Source organism: Canis aureus, chromosome 1 (genome assembly GCF_053574225.1).
Source record: "Canis aureus isolate CA01 chromosome 1, VMU_Caureus_v.1.0, whole genome shotgun sequence".
Taxonomy (NCBI): Eukaryota; Metazoa; Chordata; class Mammalia; order Carnivora; family Canidae; genus Canis; species Canis aureus.
This window is the reverse complement of record NC_135611.1, coordinates 8,626,422-8,647,564: the sequence shown is the minus strand read 5'-3', so window position 1 is coordinate 8,647,564 and position 21,143 is coordinate 8,626,422. Positions and strand designations below refer to the sequence as shown.

General features: G+C 35.0%; 1 protein-coding gene across 11 annotated transcripts in view; it reads right to left on the bottom strand.

The window, feature by feature from the left end:
• The window catches only part of RTTN (rotatin), a 142,444-nt gene that overhangs the window by 24,633 nt on the left and 96,668 nt on the right, over nucleotides 1–21,143 (bottom strand). For all 11 annotated transcript variants that reach the window (XR_013372539.1, XR_013372529.1, XR_013372560.1 and 8 more), the window contains 6 exons: nucleotides 17,022–17,115; nucleotides 12,837–13,032; nucleotides 10,595–10,685; nucleotides 7,732–7,885; nucleotides 4,978–5,115; nucleotides 2,357–2,574 (listed from right to left, as the gene is read on the bottom strand). Coding sequence is in view for 7 of the 11 variants with exons in the window: in XM_077884546.1 (XP_077740672.1) it covers nucleotides 2,357–2,574; nucleotides 4,978–5,115; nucleotides 7,732–7,885; nucleotides 10,595–10,685; nucleotides 12,837–13,032; nucleotides 17,022–17,115 (891 nt within the window). In the remaining 4 variants the exon portion in view is untranslated. The remainder of the gene's footprint in view (nucleotides 1–2,356; nucleotides 2,575–4,977; nucleotides 5,116–7,731; nucleotides 7,886–10,594; nucleotides 10,686–12,836; nucleotides 13,033–17,021; nucleotides 17,116–21,143) is intronic.

Here is a 21,143-nt window from a genome sequence, read left to right as displayed (position 1 = left end):
TATATATTTATATTCTACTGTTTATGTGAATGAGAAGAGTATGAATTATTAGGAAAACCAGTTTATATAATTGGTTAAAATAGCCATATCCACACAATACCTTGTATCTTTTATAATTTGGAGGAAATGGAGAGGAAAATTGGCTAGTCATTAGGAAAATCATTGAAATACCCTGTGGCTCTAGAATACCTCATTTTCTTTGGCCAGGAAGGTAACAGCAAAAGATAATATAACTTTTATAATGAATAATATTACAAAATATTAAGGAAAAATAAGGAGCAGGGTAAATTTAGTAAACTCTTGCAGCACAGAACTTTTCCTATATATGTTTATTTTAATCTGATGCATCAACCAACATGAATTTTTATTTGTCACAAGCCTAATCATGATTCCTTGAAACAGCATGACCATAAAGTGAAAGAAAACAGCTAAGAAATAAAATAGCTTTCGTTTGGCCTGGATAGAGGTCTTTAAATTTCACCTGGTCCAGGAGGACCCACAGTCATGTGAGTCAAGGCTCCCAGAGCTAGTGGGCATTCCTGGCCTGGGCAAAGGAGAGGGGAAGAAAAGGACGCAGGGGCAACCTGGGTGGCTCAGCGGTTTAGCACTGCCTTTAGCCCAGGGCGTGATCCTGGAGACCTGGGATGGAGTCCCACTTCAGGCTCCCTGCATAAAGCCTGCTTCTCCCTCTGCCTGTGTCTCTGCCTTTCTCTCTCTCTCTCTCTCTCTCTGTCTCTCTCATGAATAAATAAAACCTTAAAAAAAAAAAAAAGAAGAAGAAGAAGAAGAGAAAAGGATGCAGGGACTCCAGGAATCATTTATATTCCCTTTAGGGGAAAGCATGTTGGTTAAGAGAGAAGGCCCCTTCCCTAGTCAAAAAGTATTCCACTAAAGCCCAAATTAGCAGATTAATAATGCTTTTGAATTGGGGGAAGATCACTGTAAAGGTGTGAATTTGAGTTTCCTCTTAGAATATTCTTTAAAGTGCAAAATGAGACTCAGTTAATCGAATAAAGCCTGGTGTTCTGATGGGGAAAAAGGTAACTGACATACTATCCAGCTTTGGTTTTAAACTAAGAACTGAGTGTAGCAAGTGAGGCAGTAGCTACAGGGAAGCCATGGTCTCTCAAGGTAAGTGACTTTCAGCAATGCTGTGAGGACCTTTTCCCCCTAGGGTTCCAGCTTCTGAAGATGCTGCTGGAAACAGAAGAAAATGTCGGAGACCATTTATCAGTCTCCCTATCTGTGCTCTGAAAATAACGGTAGTCTGTTGGGCAAAGGAGACAGAGACAAAAGTCTCCGAAGAACTCAGAGCCCCACCTTCACTGGACCAGGAGCCGCCCCTGGCCTCTATTAGCCTCGTCTGCATTCCAACATAATCGGAGGCACTGCATACAATGCCAAGTGCTCATGCCAGCAAGATCATAACTCCCCTAGGCAGAATGGGGCAAAAATCCCCAAATTCTAAGCAGCAAAGAGACAGCAACAAATTGGAAGACTGAAAAAACCTTCTGTCTTTATAAAATGTGGCTGGCTGACTGGAGAATGGAAGCAAATCTGTCAAGGCACAAGTTTACTTCTTTTCCACTTTTTAGCAAGAGAAGGTTGTGAAAAATCACAGAACCATGATTAGAAAACTCTAGCAAATTTCCTATTTATATAAAAATAACTATATAACTTAGGAAGCACTTCAAGGGTTTTTTTTTTGGTTAATCTATTTATAAAATCATATTTAGTGATTTCAGAATATTTTTCAATGAACAAAATTCTTGGTTCATATTTTAGGACTGCAAAAAGTAAGTTTACAAGGTAAGTTTTAAGGCAGTGTGGCTTAGAAAGGGGGTATTTTCTCACAAATGTACCAACCAAGTCCACCCACCTCTATAGACAAACCGCCTGAAATATATGTAATTAATGTATATAATAAATGAAATATCATTTAGATGAATATATTTTCAGAGACAGAAACATGTCTTTAAAATGGGAGGACAAAAAAAAAAAAATAAAAAAAAATAAAATAAAATGGGAGGACATTATGAATTATACTTGCATTCCTGAAATATAAAACTTTGGTCATGACATGGCATACTATTTCAGTAAGCTGTTGGATTTATTTTTCTAATATTTCATTTTGAATTTTTATATCATATTCATTAAAAGAAAGTAGCTAACATCAGAGGATCAGCACTGGAGAGGAGATGATTACCTTAAGTTTACATGCTTTTGTTCCATTTAAATGACCATTATGAACATTAATTACTTTTTAATTCAAATGATTGAAAAAAATTTTTTATAAGACCAAGACTGATTTATTTAAAACTAAACAAAGTTTCTGAAAGGTCAAGAAATCACATACCTGAAGAATTACTTCATTAAGTCGTTCTAGAGATTTCTGATTTTCTTGAGTTTTATCGAGAAGTGAAGCCATTGATGGAGTGTGGCATGAATTTGTTTTATTCTTATCCTGGAGATGCCTTTTTGCTTCTTCAGTCAAGAGAATAGAAAGGAACTGCAGGCTGGCAGTAGATAAGGTAGGGCATGTGGTAGACAAACTCACACATGTGCACAACATATCTAAGAGAGAATAATTTCTATGTAAATGTTTGAAAACTTCTTCAAAATTAAAAAAGTGAACAGATCTATTTGAGTAAGTTAATAGCCTTTTTATTTCTAATGAAGTAAAGCTATCAATACTTACAAGTATGAGAAACTCTGGTGTTTAAAGGTAATTTAAACAGTCAACATTAAGACAACAGAATAAAGGAATCTATTTAATCTTCATTTCATTCTTTTTATACAGGTTCTTTTTTGTATGAAAGTGTATGTGTGTATACAAATGCACATACACACTATATTTGCTAAGACCCCAAATAAAAGGATTATATATAGATGAGTACTGACCCCTCTGGGGTCCCATTGGGATCGACAAAGCCCCTGGAGTTTTTGACTTTTCATTTTTTATTTCAGTGCTAATCTAAAAAAAATTTCATGTAACTGTATTCTGAACTATCTAGATCACCCATGTATAATTGTGTTTCTGTTTTCAGACAAGTTGATGCTAAATGGTACTTGCACGAGTCAGTATGCAGTGTTGGCATGGTGCAGAAACAAATGTTTCACAGTAGTTCAGAATAGAGAACAAGAGTGGTTTTGCACAGATTTGCAAACATAACACAGATTAGAAAGAATAGGCAAGCCAATTCAAAAGAAACTACACTGAATCAGTCATTATTAATTTCCTGTTGTGAGCACTGATTTGATCAAAGGAACATTTGATGCATTATACTAATTTTATTGAGTAGCACTGGTTTATAATTTTGTTATATTTTACTTTTATATTATTTAGAATTTGTACTTGCATAAGAGTTATAACCCTAAGAATTTCTACCTAGATTTAGACTAAAAGAAATTCTTATTTTCTTAAGTAACACAAGAAAAATAATTTAGTGAGAGTGGTGTTTCATGAAAATCCTGTTCATTTAAATGATGTCTAAATATTACTCAAGTCTGAGAAAAAGACTGAGATAACATGTTACAAAGTGATAAGATGTTTTAAATATGTATGAACACATGGGTTGAAAACTAAAAACAAACAAAAGCAACTCCATGGCAAGAAATAGCAATGATCATTTTTATTAGTTATGTTTTCATAAACGTTACTATGATCAAAGCTAGCTGTTTATGCAGTAACTTATTTCTGATTAGCACCATGTATTATATAAACTGTGTGCATGTTTTGTAGAAAGATTGTGAATTTACTATGTCCTTATTTTATCACTAGGGAAAGTGTCAGGTAAACAGGCATAAAGCAGGGACCAGCAAACTTTTTCTGCAGAGGGTCAGAGAGGAAATGAATATTCTACACTTTCCGGGTCATCGGCCTTTGTCACAGTATTCAACTCTATCATTGCAGCAGGAAAGCAACCCTAGGGAACATGTAAATGAGTAAGGGTGGCCGTGTTCCAATACGATCATCAATACCATCCTAGTTACCAAAACGAGCATGGGCCAGATTTGACCACTTGGCTTGGATGGCCCACATGAGTAGTACCTTGCTTTATGTTAGTAGTGATTTGGGTGGTAAACTAAATATCCCCACCATGGATGTAAAAAAAAAATCTCAATTATATAGTCAATCTCTTTCAGTTTTACTATCTTCTAACAAAATAATGATTTCTAAATGGTGCTATTCTTCTTAGGGTAAACTCAGAATTAACAATTCCACTTCTTATTGAACATGTATTTCCCTATAAAACTCACTTCAACACTACCACTCTGGTTGTGGATGTATCATCCATCTAAATTTATAGTAAAATGTGAAAAAAACAAGCCAGCTACATTAGTGGTAACTGGGAAACTTAAAAGAACTCTATTTTTAATACATTTAAACTAGTTATTTTTAAAAAGTAACATTTTATAAGCATTTATGTTGAAAAAAGGTCTTCCTGCTATGCTATAATTTAAAGGAGACTTTATGAAAAATTAGACGATAGTCATTCTTAAAAATAATGTTTATGGCTTTAGCATTTCTGTACTATAAGAAAATCCTTATGTCTCGACACACTATTTCTACTCTAAGTTTCCATGTTATCATATATACAGAATTTTAGTTGCAGATTTACCCACTTATAGTGCATATATGTCAAGAAAGAGACTGGCTTCTATGCCAACACATGAAAATCTATCTCATTGTTTTATAATCATGTCATATCACATGTCTCTTCATAAATACCATAGGACTTTCTTAACTTGTTTTTACAGTTTTTTGAACTGGGTTTCAATTTTTCAAAAATGTATTTTTGAGGCTCCTCAAGAGCACTGCAAATTTCTCAAAGTAAATCCCTGGTTTCTATTTCAAATGCCATGCCATAATTACATAATTTTAGAAAAACAATACATATATAAAAATTGTAAACAATTATTATCTTAACATTTATTAGCAGAAAGACCCCCAGCCTAGTGCAAGTATCTTCTTACCAATCACTGTTGCCCAGTGCTTGGCCAGACCCATCATAATAGAAGAGAGAGAGGCAGTAGCAGCTTTCCTCAGGAGCGTAGCCAAAAGGTTAAATAAATGTGTCCATGTATGATAAAAAGCAGATATCAATTCTACATCTATAAAATTAATGAAAACATTTCAAGTTATTAACACAAAGAATAGAAAATACAAAGCTCACAGGATACTTCATTACACACAAGAGGCATACACCTGTCAGATGAAGACAAACGTAATTGAGCATGATCCAAAATTCATTTCAATGAACTTTTCCACTGCTTTTTAAAGAGCTCTTTCATCTACCCCCCTACATAGAGACAAATACACACTCACATATCCTCCTCTTATTAATGCATATTCAACAACAAATCAGAAGGTATGGCAAACTGAATATTAAGCCATAACTTAGGAAACATATATTGTGTATACTATAAAAGCATGGCATTGTTTGTGCTACTTTCATAAAAGTTAAGAAGTACAATGTGCCAAGGTTATGACAGAAAAGAAAGGAGAATTTCTTTGAACAACCAAGAAATGTGCCCCTCTAAGAAAATATGACATGAAATAAGATTCTGCAGCTTTGCCTATAGCTGAGAATGTAGCAATTAACCTTCTATTGTAAGGACAGCCTTTCCTTTCTCTCTACTTGGCAAATGGAGGCTGGAGAGCAGTAGCAATCTGATGACTGTCTTCTCTGATCATGCCACCAGTAGTATCTGCCAGCTTTTGCCAAACTCCATTACCAAGCAAAACTAAGGATTTCCATCTCAGGGTTCTTTTGGAAATGGCATATTCCAGGGAGTTTGGATTAAAGCAATCCTTGGTATGTGTCTCAACGTTTTTGTCATTATCAGCTCTGTAAGGAGTCTTTTCAGATATAATGTTTCCTCCTCCTCAACCCCATGAAACTTTAATTCCATAGATCCTGTATATCTTGTTTATGTACTATCAGTATATCTGTATTTTATACATATAAAGAATTAAGAATAAAGCTTACTGATTTTATTCAATATAACCAAATAAAATTTTAAGTTTAAAGCTAAAATTAAAACACAATTAACATTTAACTTTATGGGATCCCTGGGTGGCGCAGTGGTTTGGCACCTGCCTTTGGCCCAGGGCGCAACCTGGAGACCCGGGATCAAATCCCACATTGGGCTCCTGGAGCCTGCTTCTCCCTCTGCCTAAGTCTCTGCCTCTCTCTCTCTCTCTGTGTGACTATCATAAATAAATAAAAATTTTTAAAAAAACCATTTAACTTTGTAACTACTTTTGCTCAATAACTTTCAATGTAATTTACTCATATAAAATGTATCAAACTATGTATGAGAATTAGCAAATAATATAAATATATACTAGAAAGATAATCAGTATTTTATACTATTCACTATTATTTTTCCAAAAAAAATTTAAAAATTCATTTCTTAAAAATTTTTTACTCAACTTTTACCGTTTATTAGAATGAGAAAATTATTTCTAACTTAACTAGCCAATGGATATACATTCAGATATCAGGGACATTTTTTATTTTCAGGACTTGACATAATGTGACAAATAACCTACATAAAAATAAAACATACATTATTTTTATTTAATTCTCAAAGCCTAAGTCACACACAAAAACAAGAGAATCAATTAAAAAAAAATCCACAGGGCAGCCAATGACAACCAAGACATGATACGACTTTGGGACATCTCGCCATATGACTTGGCTACCTCTTGTCAAATGACTTTGGGATTAAGTGTTGAATCAAAAGTCCTCCGGTCAAAACCATGCACTGCAGTTTTTAGCAATGATACTGTTTATTTCCTGTTTATCTTTGATGAGCTCAGTATCAATGCCTCCCAAGTGACAGCCAAGACAACCCAATACAAGAAATTAAATACGAAGGAATAAGATTTTATTGTGTAGAACTAAGCTCTAAAGGGTCACAAATTGGTTTAGCTAAGACTTTTCCCCCACGGGGGTGATATCGGCCTCACAGAGAATGAATGGTCTATCCTGATTTGCTTAGTTAGGATATCACTATCACTTGTAAACTTTCTTAGTAAGGAATTAGTATTCTTCTAGCACCAGGATATTTTAACATGAATGAGACATTGTGAACTAGATTTGCTGGCATCATAAAACATTTTACTTACCTGAAACCAGGCAAATCCATGAAATTCAAAAAACTAAGAATGAATAGGCAAAAAGTCACCTAGCAATAGCCAAATTATCAATTACTGCATTATAAAATCTTTTTTTATTATCATATTTTAATTCTGTTAAAGATCCTATATTGTTTCACTTTTCTCTTCTACTAAGTACTATGTTCAACTTTTTATCAGAGTATTTTTTTCAATAATTTAGGACCTTCCCAAAATTCTGGTATTTGTTACACTTACGTATACTTGTTATTGCAAATAAGTTAGTAGTAGGTCATTTGGCTGTACCCATAGCTTATAAGAATAATTACTACCTAAACTCACTGCATTTTGCTAATACTACATACAGAACTTTGCCTTCATTTAAACTGACAGCACAGGGGATACTCCTTCATTATACTACGTATTTGCCTCGAATGGTCTCCTGGAACCACTTAAAACATCCAAAGTATAAAACACATTATAAAAGCCTTCAAAATATTGGCAAAGCATGACATAAAATTTAAACTTGGAGTATCTGGTGCAGAGTAAGACTCTTTTCCTCAATATTATTTGCTTCCATCCTAAACTTACAAAATAAAGCTTACCTAACACATCTTTGGTGCATATGGTGAGGACCCCAATGATGTTTGTGACCAGAGGTTTCAGAAGCTCATCCTCAATCACAAGGTCAGGATCTACCAGTAAACATGACTGCAGAAGCCTAGACAAAGAGGACAGGTATTCTAGGAGAAAGGACACCTATTTGAAAAAAGAGATAAAGGAAAACAAGACATATCATATGAAAAGTCTAGCTCAGTGATATTTCTATACATTATAAGCCATTATAAGCCACTTTCTTCGTAACGTAAGTTAATAAAAATAAAATCATAATTCTTAAAGATCTAAAATGAATATGGAGCACACAAAGCATTATTTTCCTCATATTACAAATATGCCATTAATGACCACAATAACACTGTCAAGTATAGTAATGCCAAATGAAGCAGTATTTTCAAAGTCAAATTTCAAATTCCATTTGGAGAAAGAAAGCAAGTTTTTAAGTAGCTAAGCTGTGGAATCAATATTCTGAAAGAGGTAGAAAGGGGGATTCCAAAGCCATTTATCCTATAATTTTATAAAGAAAGAGAGATTACAAAATATTTTCAACACATCTTTCAGGTAAAAATGCAAGTTTGTAACATTCAGTTTCTTTATTGCTATGAAGTCTTTTTTGATGCCTTTGTACACTATACCATTGATTGCAGTTACAGCAAGTCTGACTCTGACGTAGGAAGTGTTACCATAAACAGAGAAGGCATGGAAGGTGAGAGCTAATGAGAAGCATCAGAGAGAGAACCAGAGTCACTGAAGCCTCTCGCAAGCCCACACTCCACCTAGTTACACTCGCCGCTTCCTCAGCACCTCCACTCTCAGGTCACATCTTCCCTCCTGAGGCCTCTTTCTGACCACCCTGCCAAAACAACGCACTCTTTCCCCTACCACACACTCTTTCACCCACCCTCTTCTTCCCATTCTATTTGTCACCAGCTGATAAAATACTTCACATTTTATTTACTGCTGTCTGTCTTCTGCACCAAAGACAGAATTCATGTGGGCAGGCGTGTGTGTTTGCTTTGTTCATGCATCTGTCAGTTGGCATCTAGAGCACAATCTGGCAGAGAAGAGGTTCCAGAACTTTTCTAGAATGAATGAATAATCTTGTGTGAGGACAAACAGCCAAGAAGCAGTTAGCCTACACAAGGCCAGGTGAGGAAGTAGGTAAAAGTGTGAGCTCTGGAACCAACCCATGTACACTGGAATCTTAGCTCTACTCCTTTCCATGTGAGCAACTTTGGACATTTCCAGTCATTTACTTTTAAAATGAAGCTACTAAGGATACTTCATGTGAATATTGGGAGGATTCATATGAGTTTGTACATAAATTAGACAAACAAGCACCCCGTAAATGTTTGCTACTGTTGTTATTCATTCATTCCACAAGCACTGAATGAGTACCTTCCACAGGACAGGCACTGTGCTCAGCATTCAGAATACAGCTGATACAGAAGAACGGGCAAAGCATTGCCTTCACAGAGCTCACTGTAGCCTCCAACCTCATCTCCCCCTCACAGATTCACTCTAGCCACTCTGGCCTCGATATTTCTTGGATAGAGCACACATAACCCAATCTCAAGGGTCCTGCATCTCACAGGACATACTTCAGTTTACATGTCCCTATCTGAAAGAACCTCCCTGACCACCCCAAGTGGAAGAGCCCTATGCTTGCAGCTCTGACATCATTCCCTGTCTCCTGTTTTAGTTTTTCTTCTCAGATATCTATCATCAGCAGCTATATGTGGATTTCCTCATGAACTGCTCTCCCAACTTGAGGGGAAGAATATTTATTTGCATAGCTAAGATCCTGGTACATGGTAGGCCCTCAATGAAAATTTGTTGGATGGATAGACAGTGAATGCAAATAAATGCACTCAAAAGTAAAAATACTACACTGTGACAAGTGTTTTGAAGGAAATGCATACTGTGTTGCATAACCTTATAAAAGGGTATCTATCCTATTCAGAAACCTCAAAGACAGCACTACAAAGCAAGAGCTACTAGTTTTGCCCACCTTTAATTATCATACTACATAAATCTTGTAGCCCTTCTTAAAAATCTGATTTGAGGCAACATTCCTATTAGCAATAATAAGGAATTGTGAAGCATACTTTAGATACAGACACTAGCTATAAGCAAGAACTTAAAAGTAGTATCTGTAAAGGAACAAAAATAAGTTTATTTTTATTAGACTGGGTTTTGAAAATGCATAGAAGTCACTATGTATTTTAACAACTTCAATTTGGTGAAAATGATAGAGATAGCCTAAAATCATAGAATGGGAAGGTGGTGTATACAATATCCTCTTTTTTTTAATATGGTGCTCAAAGATATCCATATCTGGGCAGCTCGGGTGGCTCAGCGGTTTAGCGGTTTAGCGCCGCCTTCAGCCCAGATCCTGGGGACCTGAGATCGAGTCCGCGTCGGGCTCCCTGCATGGAGCCTGCTTCTCCCTCGGTCTGTGTCTCTGCCTCTCTCTCTCTCTCTGTTGCTCATGAATAAAAAAATATTAAAAAAAAGATATCCAGATCGGTGGATAAACATTTTAAGTGGGTTAATTAAAAAAATTTTTTTTTAAAAGCTGGTTAAATTTTTTTAAAAGCTGGTTAATAATGGAATCAGGAAAAGAATCTAGATCTTTATACCCTGCTGCTGTTTTCTACCATGCAAAGATGTCTCAAATTAAAATGTTAAGTAACCTTTTTGAAATAACCTAATCACACCATGTATATTCTGAAAGATTCCCATCCCTCTTCTATGCTTAGTATATTTTTAGCAGAATTTATGTTCCCGGCACTTAAAGCAAATAAATGCACAAAAAGACATGAGGTGAGAGGGAAACATGACACTTACCTGAGCCTGAGTGTGTTCAACTGGAGATGACAAAGGCAGTGGACCCTTCAGCTCCTGCACACAGCTCTCTAGGAAGGTGGCATCCATAATACTGCAAAGAGCAGAAAAAGAAAACCCTCCAAATGAGTAGCATGTTGCTTATTAAAAATTAATAAATTAGTATTTGAAGTCTGAATATAACCTTAAATAGAATTCAAGAGAAAGGATCTTCACAGAGAACAAATCAATGGTTGCCAGAAAGAACGTGGGTGGGCATGTTGGGCAAAATGGATGAAGGGGAGTGGGAGATATAGACCTCTAGTTTATGGAGTAAGTCACAGGAATAAGAGGCACCACATAAGGAATACAGTCAGCGATACTATAACATTGATGTAATGGGACAGATGACAGTTACACTTGTGGTGAACACAGTATAATACATAAATCTGTGGACTAATTAAAATGCACACCTGAAAATAATATAACATTGTGTGTCAACTATACTCAAATAAAAAAAAAAGTAAAAATAAAGAGAAAAGATTTTCATAAATATAATAAATGTATACAAACAGGTATCCTATAATATTTTAGAATGCAGGAAAAGATCTTATCTAATAAATGTGGGAAGCAAGGAATTCTGAAGAAAAAACATCTAATGAAAAGCAGAATAAAATATAATGAAGCTCTTTTAGAAGGAAAGCAAACAAAAGAAAAACCTTGGTGGTAGTTTCCTATTTAAAATAGGAAAAATACTTGCTAGGAAATATGTTCTGATTTAGAAAGTAAAAGACAAAATAATGCAAAACAAATAGGAAAATTTTGTTAAGCCAGGAATAAAGAACATGTTCAGAATATGATAAGTCTTTGCCATAAAAGATCCTTTAATAGCTCTGTTGCCTCAATTTCACAGCAGACTCCTAACTGACTCGAGAAGTCAGAGGATTCCTAAAGCTCATTCTGATGGTTCTCGAGGCAGGAAAACATCCAGGAGAAAAAGTCAAACAACTAGCAGGTTTCTTTTTCTTTTTTTAAACATTTTATTTATTTATTCATAGAGACACGGAGAGAGAGAGATGCAGAGACACAGGCAGAGGGAGAAGCAGGCTCCATGCAGGGAGCCTGTTACGGAACTCGATCCTGGGTCCCCGGGATCATGCCCCAGACTGAAGGTGGCGCTAAACCCGCTGAGCCACCAGAGCTGCCCAACTAGCAGGTTTCTTTTCCAACTCTAGTAGGTCTAGTAGAAAGATGACAAGTAACTGTGAACAAACCCACATCCCACAACTTAATATAAATGGTAAAAGAGTAATGGCAAGTGAGCTGAAACAAGGGATACTTCTTTCTTTTTAAAGTTTTCTTAATATCTCAAAAAGAAAAAGAAAGCACTGTGATTTGACAAAAAGGAAGAAGATATTTCAGATGATGAATGTTCACAGGCAGATGAACGCAAACAACTAAGTGGTCCACAGGAGGTAGGTATAGTAATCTGATGTGGGAAGATAGAAAAGGAACAGTTACTATAAAAAGTGTCCTAACACATCAGCACTTAATCCTGACACTAAAGCCATTCAACAGATGTTACTAATGACACCCCAGAGATTAAAATAACTTCCCCAAGACTGCAATGCTAAGGAGTGAATGAACTACAATCAGACTATCAGTCAGGCTAATTCACGATCTATGGCCATTTTTACTATACTATATAGCCAATATGATAATCGAAAGGTTCTGCCATAAACTCATTAATATTAGCTAAAATGAAATGAAAGAATAAAATCATGATTTCCTAAATTTTATCAGAATACTCTGTAATAGAGAGTTTAATATCCAATAATGAAAAGAACCCCAAATGAATTTGACAATGATTTGCAACCCATGGCCACTATTCTGATATAACCCTAGTGAGATGAATCCTTGACCTCTTTCACTTCCAGTTAGAATTACAAAGTTGAATGCATCATATTTCTTGAGTGTGGTGGAGGACAAATAAGACTTAAAACGTCTGAATTATTAAAAAAAAAAAAAAATCAGGATGGTGGGAGTGCGTAGCAGCCAACATAACAAACCAATATAAGTGCTGTCATAGATCCAAACTAAAATTGTCAAAAGACAATTCTGGCAAAAGCAAAATCCTGCAGTCTAATGAGCCAAAAAAAAAAAAAAAAAAAAAAAAGTAAAAATATATCCCCAGTACACATGAAGTCTTACACCAAGTCACGAATAGAGTGGTGTTGATTCATCTCCACCACCCTTCCTCTCTTACCTACAGAGAAGCTCTATGAGACGGGCCTGCCGAAAAGCACGTGCTGTGTCTCCTGGAGCAATTACCAAGAGGCCGTCCAGAAGGCTGCACACTGCTGAAAGGAGAGGTGGGGTGACCACACACTGCTTGGGCAGAGGGGCAGGAAGGGATGTGTCACGAGGAAGCTGTGCTGATGCAGTTTCATGTGGACCTATTACTGAAAATAAACATTAAAATTATGACTATTTTTTTCTTTACTTTGTGCTTCTGTACAATATTTATAAGTTCTGATCATCAGAGAAAAGTTCCTGAAAGTGCTAACGAGAGATGGTTGGGGAATTTCCCTAATGCCTAATTCATCTGAACCCTGAGGCCAAGGAAGCAGACATCTAACTCCTCCACTCTGTGTGTGTGTATAGTTGTACACAGATGTGTGTGTGTGTGCGTGTGTGTGCCTTGTAAGAGCCAAGACCAGAAGGGCAGTGCACATATTGTGCCCTCAAACATTCAGATACTGAAGAACAAATAGTCTACAACAACCCTTTTTCTAAAACTCTAGAGGCCAGAAATACTTTAGAATTCAAAATTTTTTAGATTTTAGAATAATAGAAAGATGCATATACTGTACATTAACTCACAGCTCCAATGGGATATTGGGCAGTACCCCACAATGAAGTAAGTATTTCTATACTATGATACATGTATAATCACAGTAAACAGGATGCAGAAAGAAGAAATGCCACCTCAACCAGGACTGCTCAGGTTCTGCAGCAGCTATATTCAGGTCCAGGCAGTTTTACACCAAGTGAGTTTTGAGAAATCTTTGAAAGTTTCAGAGATTCTGGATTTTAGAACTGAAGACATGAGACTATAGACCTTTCCTAGAAAACTCAGCAAGGGATTAACAAGAAAGCTACCTTTGTTAATCTACCTCAAGATTCTCCTCATGACCCTTATTATTTCTTTTCTAAAGAAACATTCTCTATTTTGAATAAACTCAGACTTATAGAAAGTACAAGAGTACAAAGAATTTCCTTATACCTTCACCCAAATCCCCACATACTAGTATTTTATTTCTACTTTTTATCTACCTACATAGCTATCTTCTTATGAACTGCTTGCCTGTAAGTTCCAAATACCCCTTCACCCCTAAATTAATTTTCTAAACAGGCTTTGTCTTTTATAATCACAGTACAATGATCAAAACCAGGAAATTAATACTGAGGTAATGGTAGGACATTTTCCAAATTTTGCATGTTGTCCCACTCATGTCCTTTATAGTGCCACAGTTCCTGTTTGGGTCCGATTCAGGGTCACACTTTGGATTTAGCAGTCATGTCTCCCTGGGTTCTAAACTGGAAGATATCCTCAGACTTGCTTTGTCTTTCAGGGCCCTCACATTCTGTAAAGAGCATAGGCTATTACTTTGTGGAACCTCTGATGTTTGAGATTTCCTCATAAGTAGATCTTTTAGTGCATCCTCCCAGGAAAAACAGGATTCCCTTCTATGTCACTACTGTTGGTGTTAACTTTAGCCACTTGATTGAGGTAGTGTCTACCAGGTTTCTCCAACTTTCCTTTGTAATTAACTAATTCCTTAAGGGAAGAATTAGAGGACTATATAACTTTGGGACTATGTAACATCAAGGAAGATTTGACATTTTAAACTAAACAAAACTGGGAAAATTAAATTTAGGTTAATTCCACAGAAACAGTTCAATGGATTTTAAGGGAAAAATTTCAATATTCACAAGATATATATTCCGTGTTTTCAGCATTTTTAGGCCAAGTACAGAAAGGATCAATAAAAGGGGAGGGCACAGCAGTTAAGAAATTCAAACTCATCCAATTTATTTAAATAAACTTTTATATTTTATCTAGTGAAAATTATCCCAGTTATTTAAGTTAATAGTACTCAAATACAGTAACATTTTTATTTTTTTAATGATTCCTTTTACCTTTGTATATCAAATGTAAGTTTACAGATCACAAGAGACCCTGCTAAGTTTTTTTTTTATAAAATAATTTTTCGGGGCATCTGGGTGGCTCAGTGGGTTAAGTTCAGATCAAGTTATGATCTCAGGGTCCTAAGATCAAGCCCCACGTTGGCCTCCTTGCTTGGCAGAGTGTCTGCTTCTTCTCCCTCTCCCCTGCTCGTGCTCTTGCCCTCTTTCTCTCAAATAGAATATTTTTTAAAAAATAATTTTTCTTTTACAAAAGTTGGAAACTAAATTTAAAAATCAAAAATTAGATGTCAAAAGTGTCCCTAATGTAAATGTTAGAGAAAATTATTTTCGCCCTATCCTATATCACTTTGGAGCATATTAATTCCCTGGTTAAGAATCAGCAAAACAACAAATAAAAGGACTAACCAGCTTCACTGGGAAATCCTGCTAGATGTTCCATTTGAGGGAACTAAAATCTCATTACCACTAAAAAAACAATAATAATAAAAAAAATTCACATTTTATCTTAATACTATTTTAAAGAGATGGAATTCTGGAAGATATCTAACAACAACAAAATAATTGTTCTAGTCTTATGGCTCATTGACAATATATATTCAATGCTTTATAGCACTGTTCATTGGCAGATTCAACAAAAAGCTTTTTTGTCAAATATACACTTAAGTGATTGGCAACTAGTAAAACTTTACATGAACATATATTCTAAGCACAATCCTTGAAAATAAATCTAAATCAAGAATGCAACAAACAAAACAAAACAAAAAAAACCCCGCACAACTATATGTCCACACAAAAACCTGTACATGAATGTTCATAGCAGTATTATTCATAACAGTCAAAAGGTGGAAAAATCCAAATGTTCATCAACTGATGAATGGGTAAATAAAATGTGGTATATCCATACAGTGGAATATTTTTAGCAAATTAAGTACTGACAAATACAACATGCATCAACCTTGAAAATGTTAAGTGAAATAAAAGTCACAAAAAACCACATACTGTAGGACTGTTTTTATGAAATTTCCATAACAGGCAAATCTATAAAGAAGGAAAGTAGATTAATGATGGCCTAGGACTGGGAAGGATCGAAAAAGAGGAGTTATTGCTAATGGCAAGATTTCTTTTTGGGGTGATGAAAATGTTCTGAAATTAATTGTAGTGATGCTTGTACAGCTCCGTGAATAAACCACAAACCAGTGAATTGACACTTATTAAATGGGTGACTGTATGGTATGTGAATTATTCTCAGTGAAGTTATTGAAAAAGAGTAACACAACATACTTCTAGAGATAAATCTTCATGAAATTCATTATCAAATTTCATTTCATTCTGTGTCCTTAACTATTTAAACAATGTGAGTTTGCTCCTTTTATTAAGAGAATCAAATGAGTACTTCCTACAATTAAATATTTTTTTATATTGTTACTATAAATTACTAAAAAAAACGAAGTGGGACATTGTTTAGGAAGTTAGGGAACAAATATAATAAAAATTCAGAGTAAAGTCTTAATTAAGCAATTATTTCTGAAGTTTTAGAAAGCCTTTCCCTGTGGATGCTTATATTTCAGTGTTTATGATTACTTTCTTTTTTAGGTAGCATATTCCTTACAGGTGATGAATTTAATGCTACTGAATAAAGGCTTGTACATTCTCTAGAATAACCAAAAGCTAAGTTGTAATCTTCCAAATATATAAAGTTTGAAGCATAATAGAGTTGGAAGCAGTCCCTAATACAAAGTTATATATTACCATTACTAAAAATAAATCCCAGGCTACTCATCAAGCAGTTCTAATAAAATAAAGACTCCACACATTTTGTGGGCTTTAAAATGGAAGCGTCCCCTTAAAAAATACTTATGACCGGACCCTCTCTACTTTCAAATGGACTACTGTAGTAAACTGAAGTGTTTTCCCTAAAGAGGGAAAAAAATGAAGGTAACTAATATCTATCAGTTCCCTAGTTCAAACGCTAAATATTTACACATAATTAATGAGAAACCAGATAGCAGCCAGACTATTTATCTGATGACTAAATTCCATTTATTAGTTAAGGGTATTTGTTTTGTTAATTTATGATATATTTATTCTATCATGTTCTGGGTCACTTCATTTTGTTATCATCCAGACATTATGTTTTATGACTTATTTGATTTTGTTCTCATACAGACAATTAGTTTCAAAATATTTGGACCAACTTGTCATTTCTTTTTGAAAGCAGAATGTCTTCCTGAAAGTGTACCTTGAGCCGCAAACTGGTCATGTGAAGCCTCAGGGAGAGACACCGATGAGGGCCCAAAGGGTGGGAATTCAGTACTCCCCGATGAAGGTGTCACCTATCAAGGAGCAAAGGAAATTATTTTATTCCTAACATTCACTCATTCATGTTCCCACATAGTAAGTGAAACAGAAACAACATGTACAGAAAATATCCTTAAACCAGAAGGTTTTTAACAAAACCACACGAGTTAATATGACTGGAAAACATTCCATATCTTGAGAGTTGTAAGTTTTTTGAATGGCACTTCCTACCTCTTATAGGACCTGCTGGATTTTATATAAATCAGTAACTTAAAGGAGCAAAGTTTTGACTTAAAGCCCATTTAGGATTTTAAGGTCTGGATAAGGCCTATCCCCTCTTATTGCCCAAATGTTAAAAGCCTAAAACATGCTCCTTTAACTTTGGCATAATTCACTGTTTCCCTAAGATAGTTTGCTCTATTTGATTCATAATAAGAGGGTTTTTTTTAAATAAGTTTCAAATAGCACACACAAATTTTAAAAGTGCCTAAGAAAAAAATCAACAGAAATATTAAAAGATTTTTCTCTACCTTTCCCCATATCACAAAAGAACTGTTTCAGGCAGTATGTTGACACTGTGTTTCAGAATACAGTATTTTTTAAAACATTAAGCATAATATAAATTCTGTAGAAGGCAAACAATTTCATCTACAGGTTTACAGATGAGCAGACTGTGTGGTCTCCTAATACAGGAAAAGTTTACACTTATGTGTTTGGCACCTTCTATGTGAAAAATATCTAGAGAGGTCAGATCACTCTTTTTCTTACCATCAATTTATTTTCTCTGAAATAGCCTGAACTTCCCATACCTGGATAAGCTCCATACAGTGCATGCATACTGTATGAGTTGTCACTAGAACTTATGAATCAACCCTACCTTGAACCCAGATACCACACAGCTCAGTACCTGTATATTGATTGTATATGTATCTTAACATATAAAGTAGGGCACCTTAGACTTAATATGATAGAATAAAGCAAAAACCAAGGTTATTTTTGTTTTCACTTTCTGTTAGTAAAGAGAATACAAATCTGAAGAAAATGGCTGACGGAATTTGTATACAGTTTTTAAAATCGCCTTTCAATTTAAGACTTTAATCATCTCTCACTTCAAGTATGACATCACGATAACAAATAAATAACAGAAAGTTGTAGCCAATAAATATAAGCCAAGCCCATAAAGTCATCTAAGAAAGTAAACCTGGATAAATTTCAGTCTAAATAAACACTTATAAATAATATATTAAATACCTTATTTTATATAATATTAGATCCAGGTAATAGGAAAAACCCTGAAGTTTATTTTTCTGATAATGACATTTACCTACAACTGGGTCTAAGATATGTGAAAAAAAATTCCTGTCAACAGACATCCAAATAGCTTTCATGGTCTGTGAAGACGACAATCATAACTGAGACGGTTATCACAAGACACAGGAGCTGACCAATTAAATACAGAGCCTACCACAAGCTCCTTTGTTTGTATAATAAAATTTAGGAGGACAACGATGCCAGAATCCTTTACCTTTTCATTGAACATCCTTTCAACTGACACTCAAGCAATCCTCACTACACAAAAACTAACAAAAAAAACACAGGTAGCATTCAGCGCAGGAAGGCTTCTAAGGGCCCACTGATTACCCAGCTCATTAGAAGAAAGGAAAGTCATAATGTGTGACCAAAAGGTCAGATATTAATAAAAGTTGTGATTTTCCTCAGTAGAGTCCAAGGAAGTGATACACAAATTTAGAAAGTATGATTTTAGAAAGCACCTACCTAATAGTTGTATTACAACTTACTCTATATGGTTGAGAAAACACAAGGACTTCTTTATATACATTGTGTTTTAAAATTTGATTATGGGTGACTTATATTTCTACTAACTTATCTATACCTTTAAAATTTGCTATATTTCCACATTATTATTTTAACAAGTAAAGATAAAAAGTATTAAACTGAATGGCTTCGGTTCTATGCTCAAATCCTTACTTGTTTGAAAATAATCTCCAATGGTATTTATTATATGTAATAATATATACATCCATATGTAAATATGTTACTTGTGTATCTTAAAATCCAAGTAATAACTAGTCTACTTTGAAATTCAAGTATTAGCTTCTGGAAGTTGAAGGGGGTTCACATGAGCCTATGCCATAGGTAGAAGAGGGCTGATCCAGTCTAGGTCCTCACCTGGGATCAGGACCACAAGAAAGGGTCCAAGGTCACACTCTAACTAGGATTCTCAGTTGAGGACATGACATATATTCATGATAGCACCAATACGCTCAGGTCAGAGGAAGTCCTCAGACAAACCTCCAGAATGCTGGCCAGCCAAGCTGAGTATGGCTAAGTCACCTCTTGCCCCAGAGCAGAGAACACACATTCTCACCTGCGATCTCCTCTCTCTACCCCATAGTAACCAGAAAGCCCCAGCTGCGAAGCCAGGGCTGTCCTCATAACAGTGAGTCTAATTCTTTTATCACTTGCTCTATTCATTAAGATGGCTTCAGTACAAAATCACAATCTAGACATTTTCCTCTTTCCTGTTTGCCACATAACACAGCCTGAGATTTTCAATTTACATTCCCTTGTTAAGACCAAAAAAACTGAGTTTTCCTTGAACTGAAGTATATATACTTCTAGCCTTATCACCTTACTAGTATTATAAAAGGCAATAAAAGCCTGTTAGTGCAGATAGATTGGTGTTACTTAAAGCCACTGTCCTAAAACAGAATCAAATTTTTCTTATAAAAACTAAAAAAGATAATAGCCTTTTCTTCAATGTGTTTATAAACAGATTTGATAGCTAAAGAAGCTTTCTGAATCATGCCTTATTGTAAAAGAGGCAGTTACAATTTTAAGAGTCCCTTTGAAGTAGCAGAAAATAGCAAAGTCATTTACCATATCAAAGTAGAATTTGGGCCATTTCCATCATATAAACAAAATGCATCAATGTTCAAAACTATTTTCTTTGTATTCTGCCCTACAGAAATGAAGAGTTCACTGGATGCTTCAAAGTTTCTGAAAGCCAATTTAGGACTTGAATATTTTATCTGTCAAGTAATTTTGTAATATTTTCTATCCTCTTTCATCAAAAGTAGATTGGTTCCCAAATAAGTTATTTGGTTTTTAAAAAATTAAAAGAGAACAAAGGAAGAAAATGAGGATCCGTGAGATGAAAAAGGGTACAAATCTACTCACATTTTTAATAAAAGTATGAAGGCTTCTAAGGAACTCCAGGTTTCACATGTTCATTACTATAGATGATACCTGGTTCTATGCCCAAGAGCAGAAAAGCTCTGGCACAGTTCACAATTTATAATTATTAATTCTCACCAAATTATAACAAGAACTTTAAATTGCTTTGACTATATATAGATCCATGATTCAAATAGATTGTGTACAATACAAATATATATAGATCTATATATCTCTAAAGGAGTGAGTGTAGGATGATATATAAGATTCTTGCCTAACAATAAGATCACTCACTCACATGCAGAGACTTAACCCTAGGATACAGTCACAGTCCCAATGCCCTACTGTATATAATTTATGAGAAGAAGTTTCCTAGAGCTTGTCCTATTCCACTCTACATTAGCTTTGTGACCCTAGGCCAAATGCTTGAATTCTTGAATATACCGCTTCTTCACTTGTAAGAGGGTACCACATTCAAATGGTGTAGATTTACCACCTTAACCCATCTGTAACACTACAGCAAACAGCAAACTAGAGGCTATTAACATATAAATTGTAAAGGCCAAAAGTCGACTCTCTACATATGTTAAAACTAATTATATAAAATACAGTTTACCAAAATTAAGTATATTTAGTATACCCATTTTAGTTACAGTTATCTGCTTAATAAAATTGTTGAAATCTATCTCAAAATGCTTTTGCCAATTTCCTTAAATGCTTGCACTTGACACTGATGGCTATCCCTCTATAGTAACTTAGTTTGGATAAATGCAAACACACCAAAGTGAATACAAAATACAGGGGGGAAAAGCCCCACAAAATAAATACTATTTTCTCTTTCTAATGATTTTTAAAAGAAAAATTA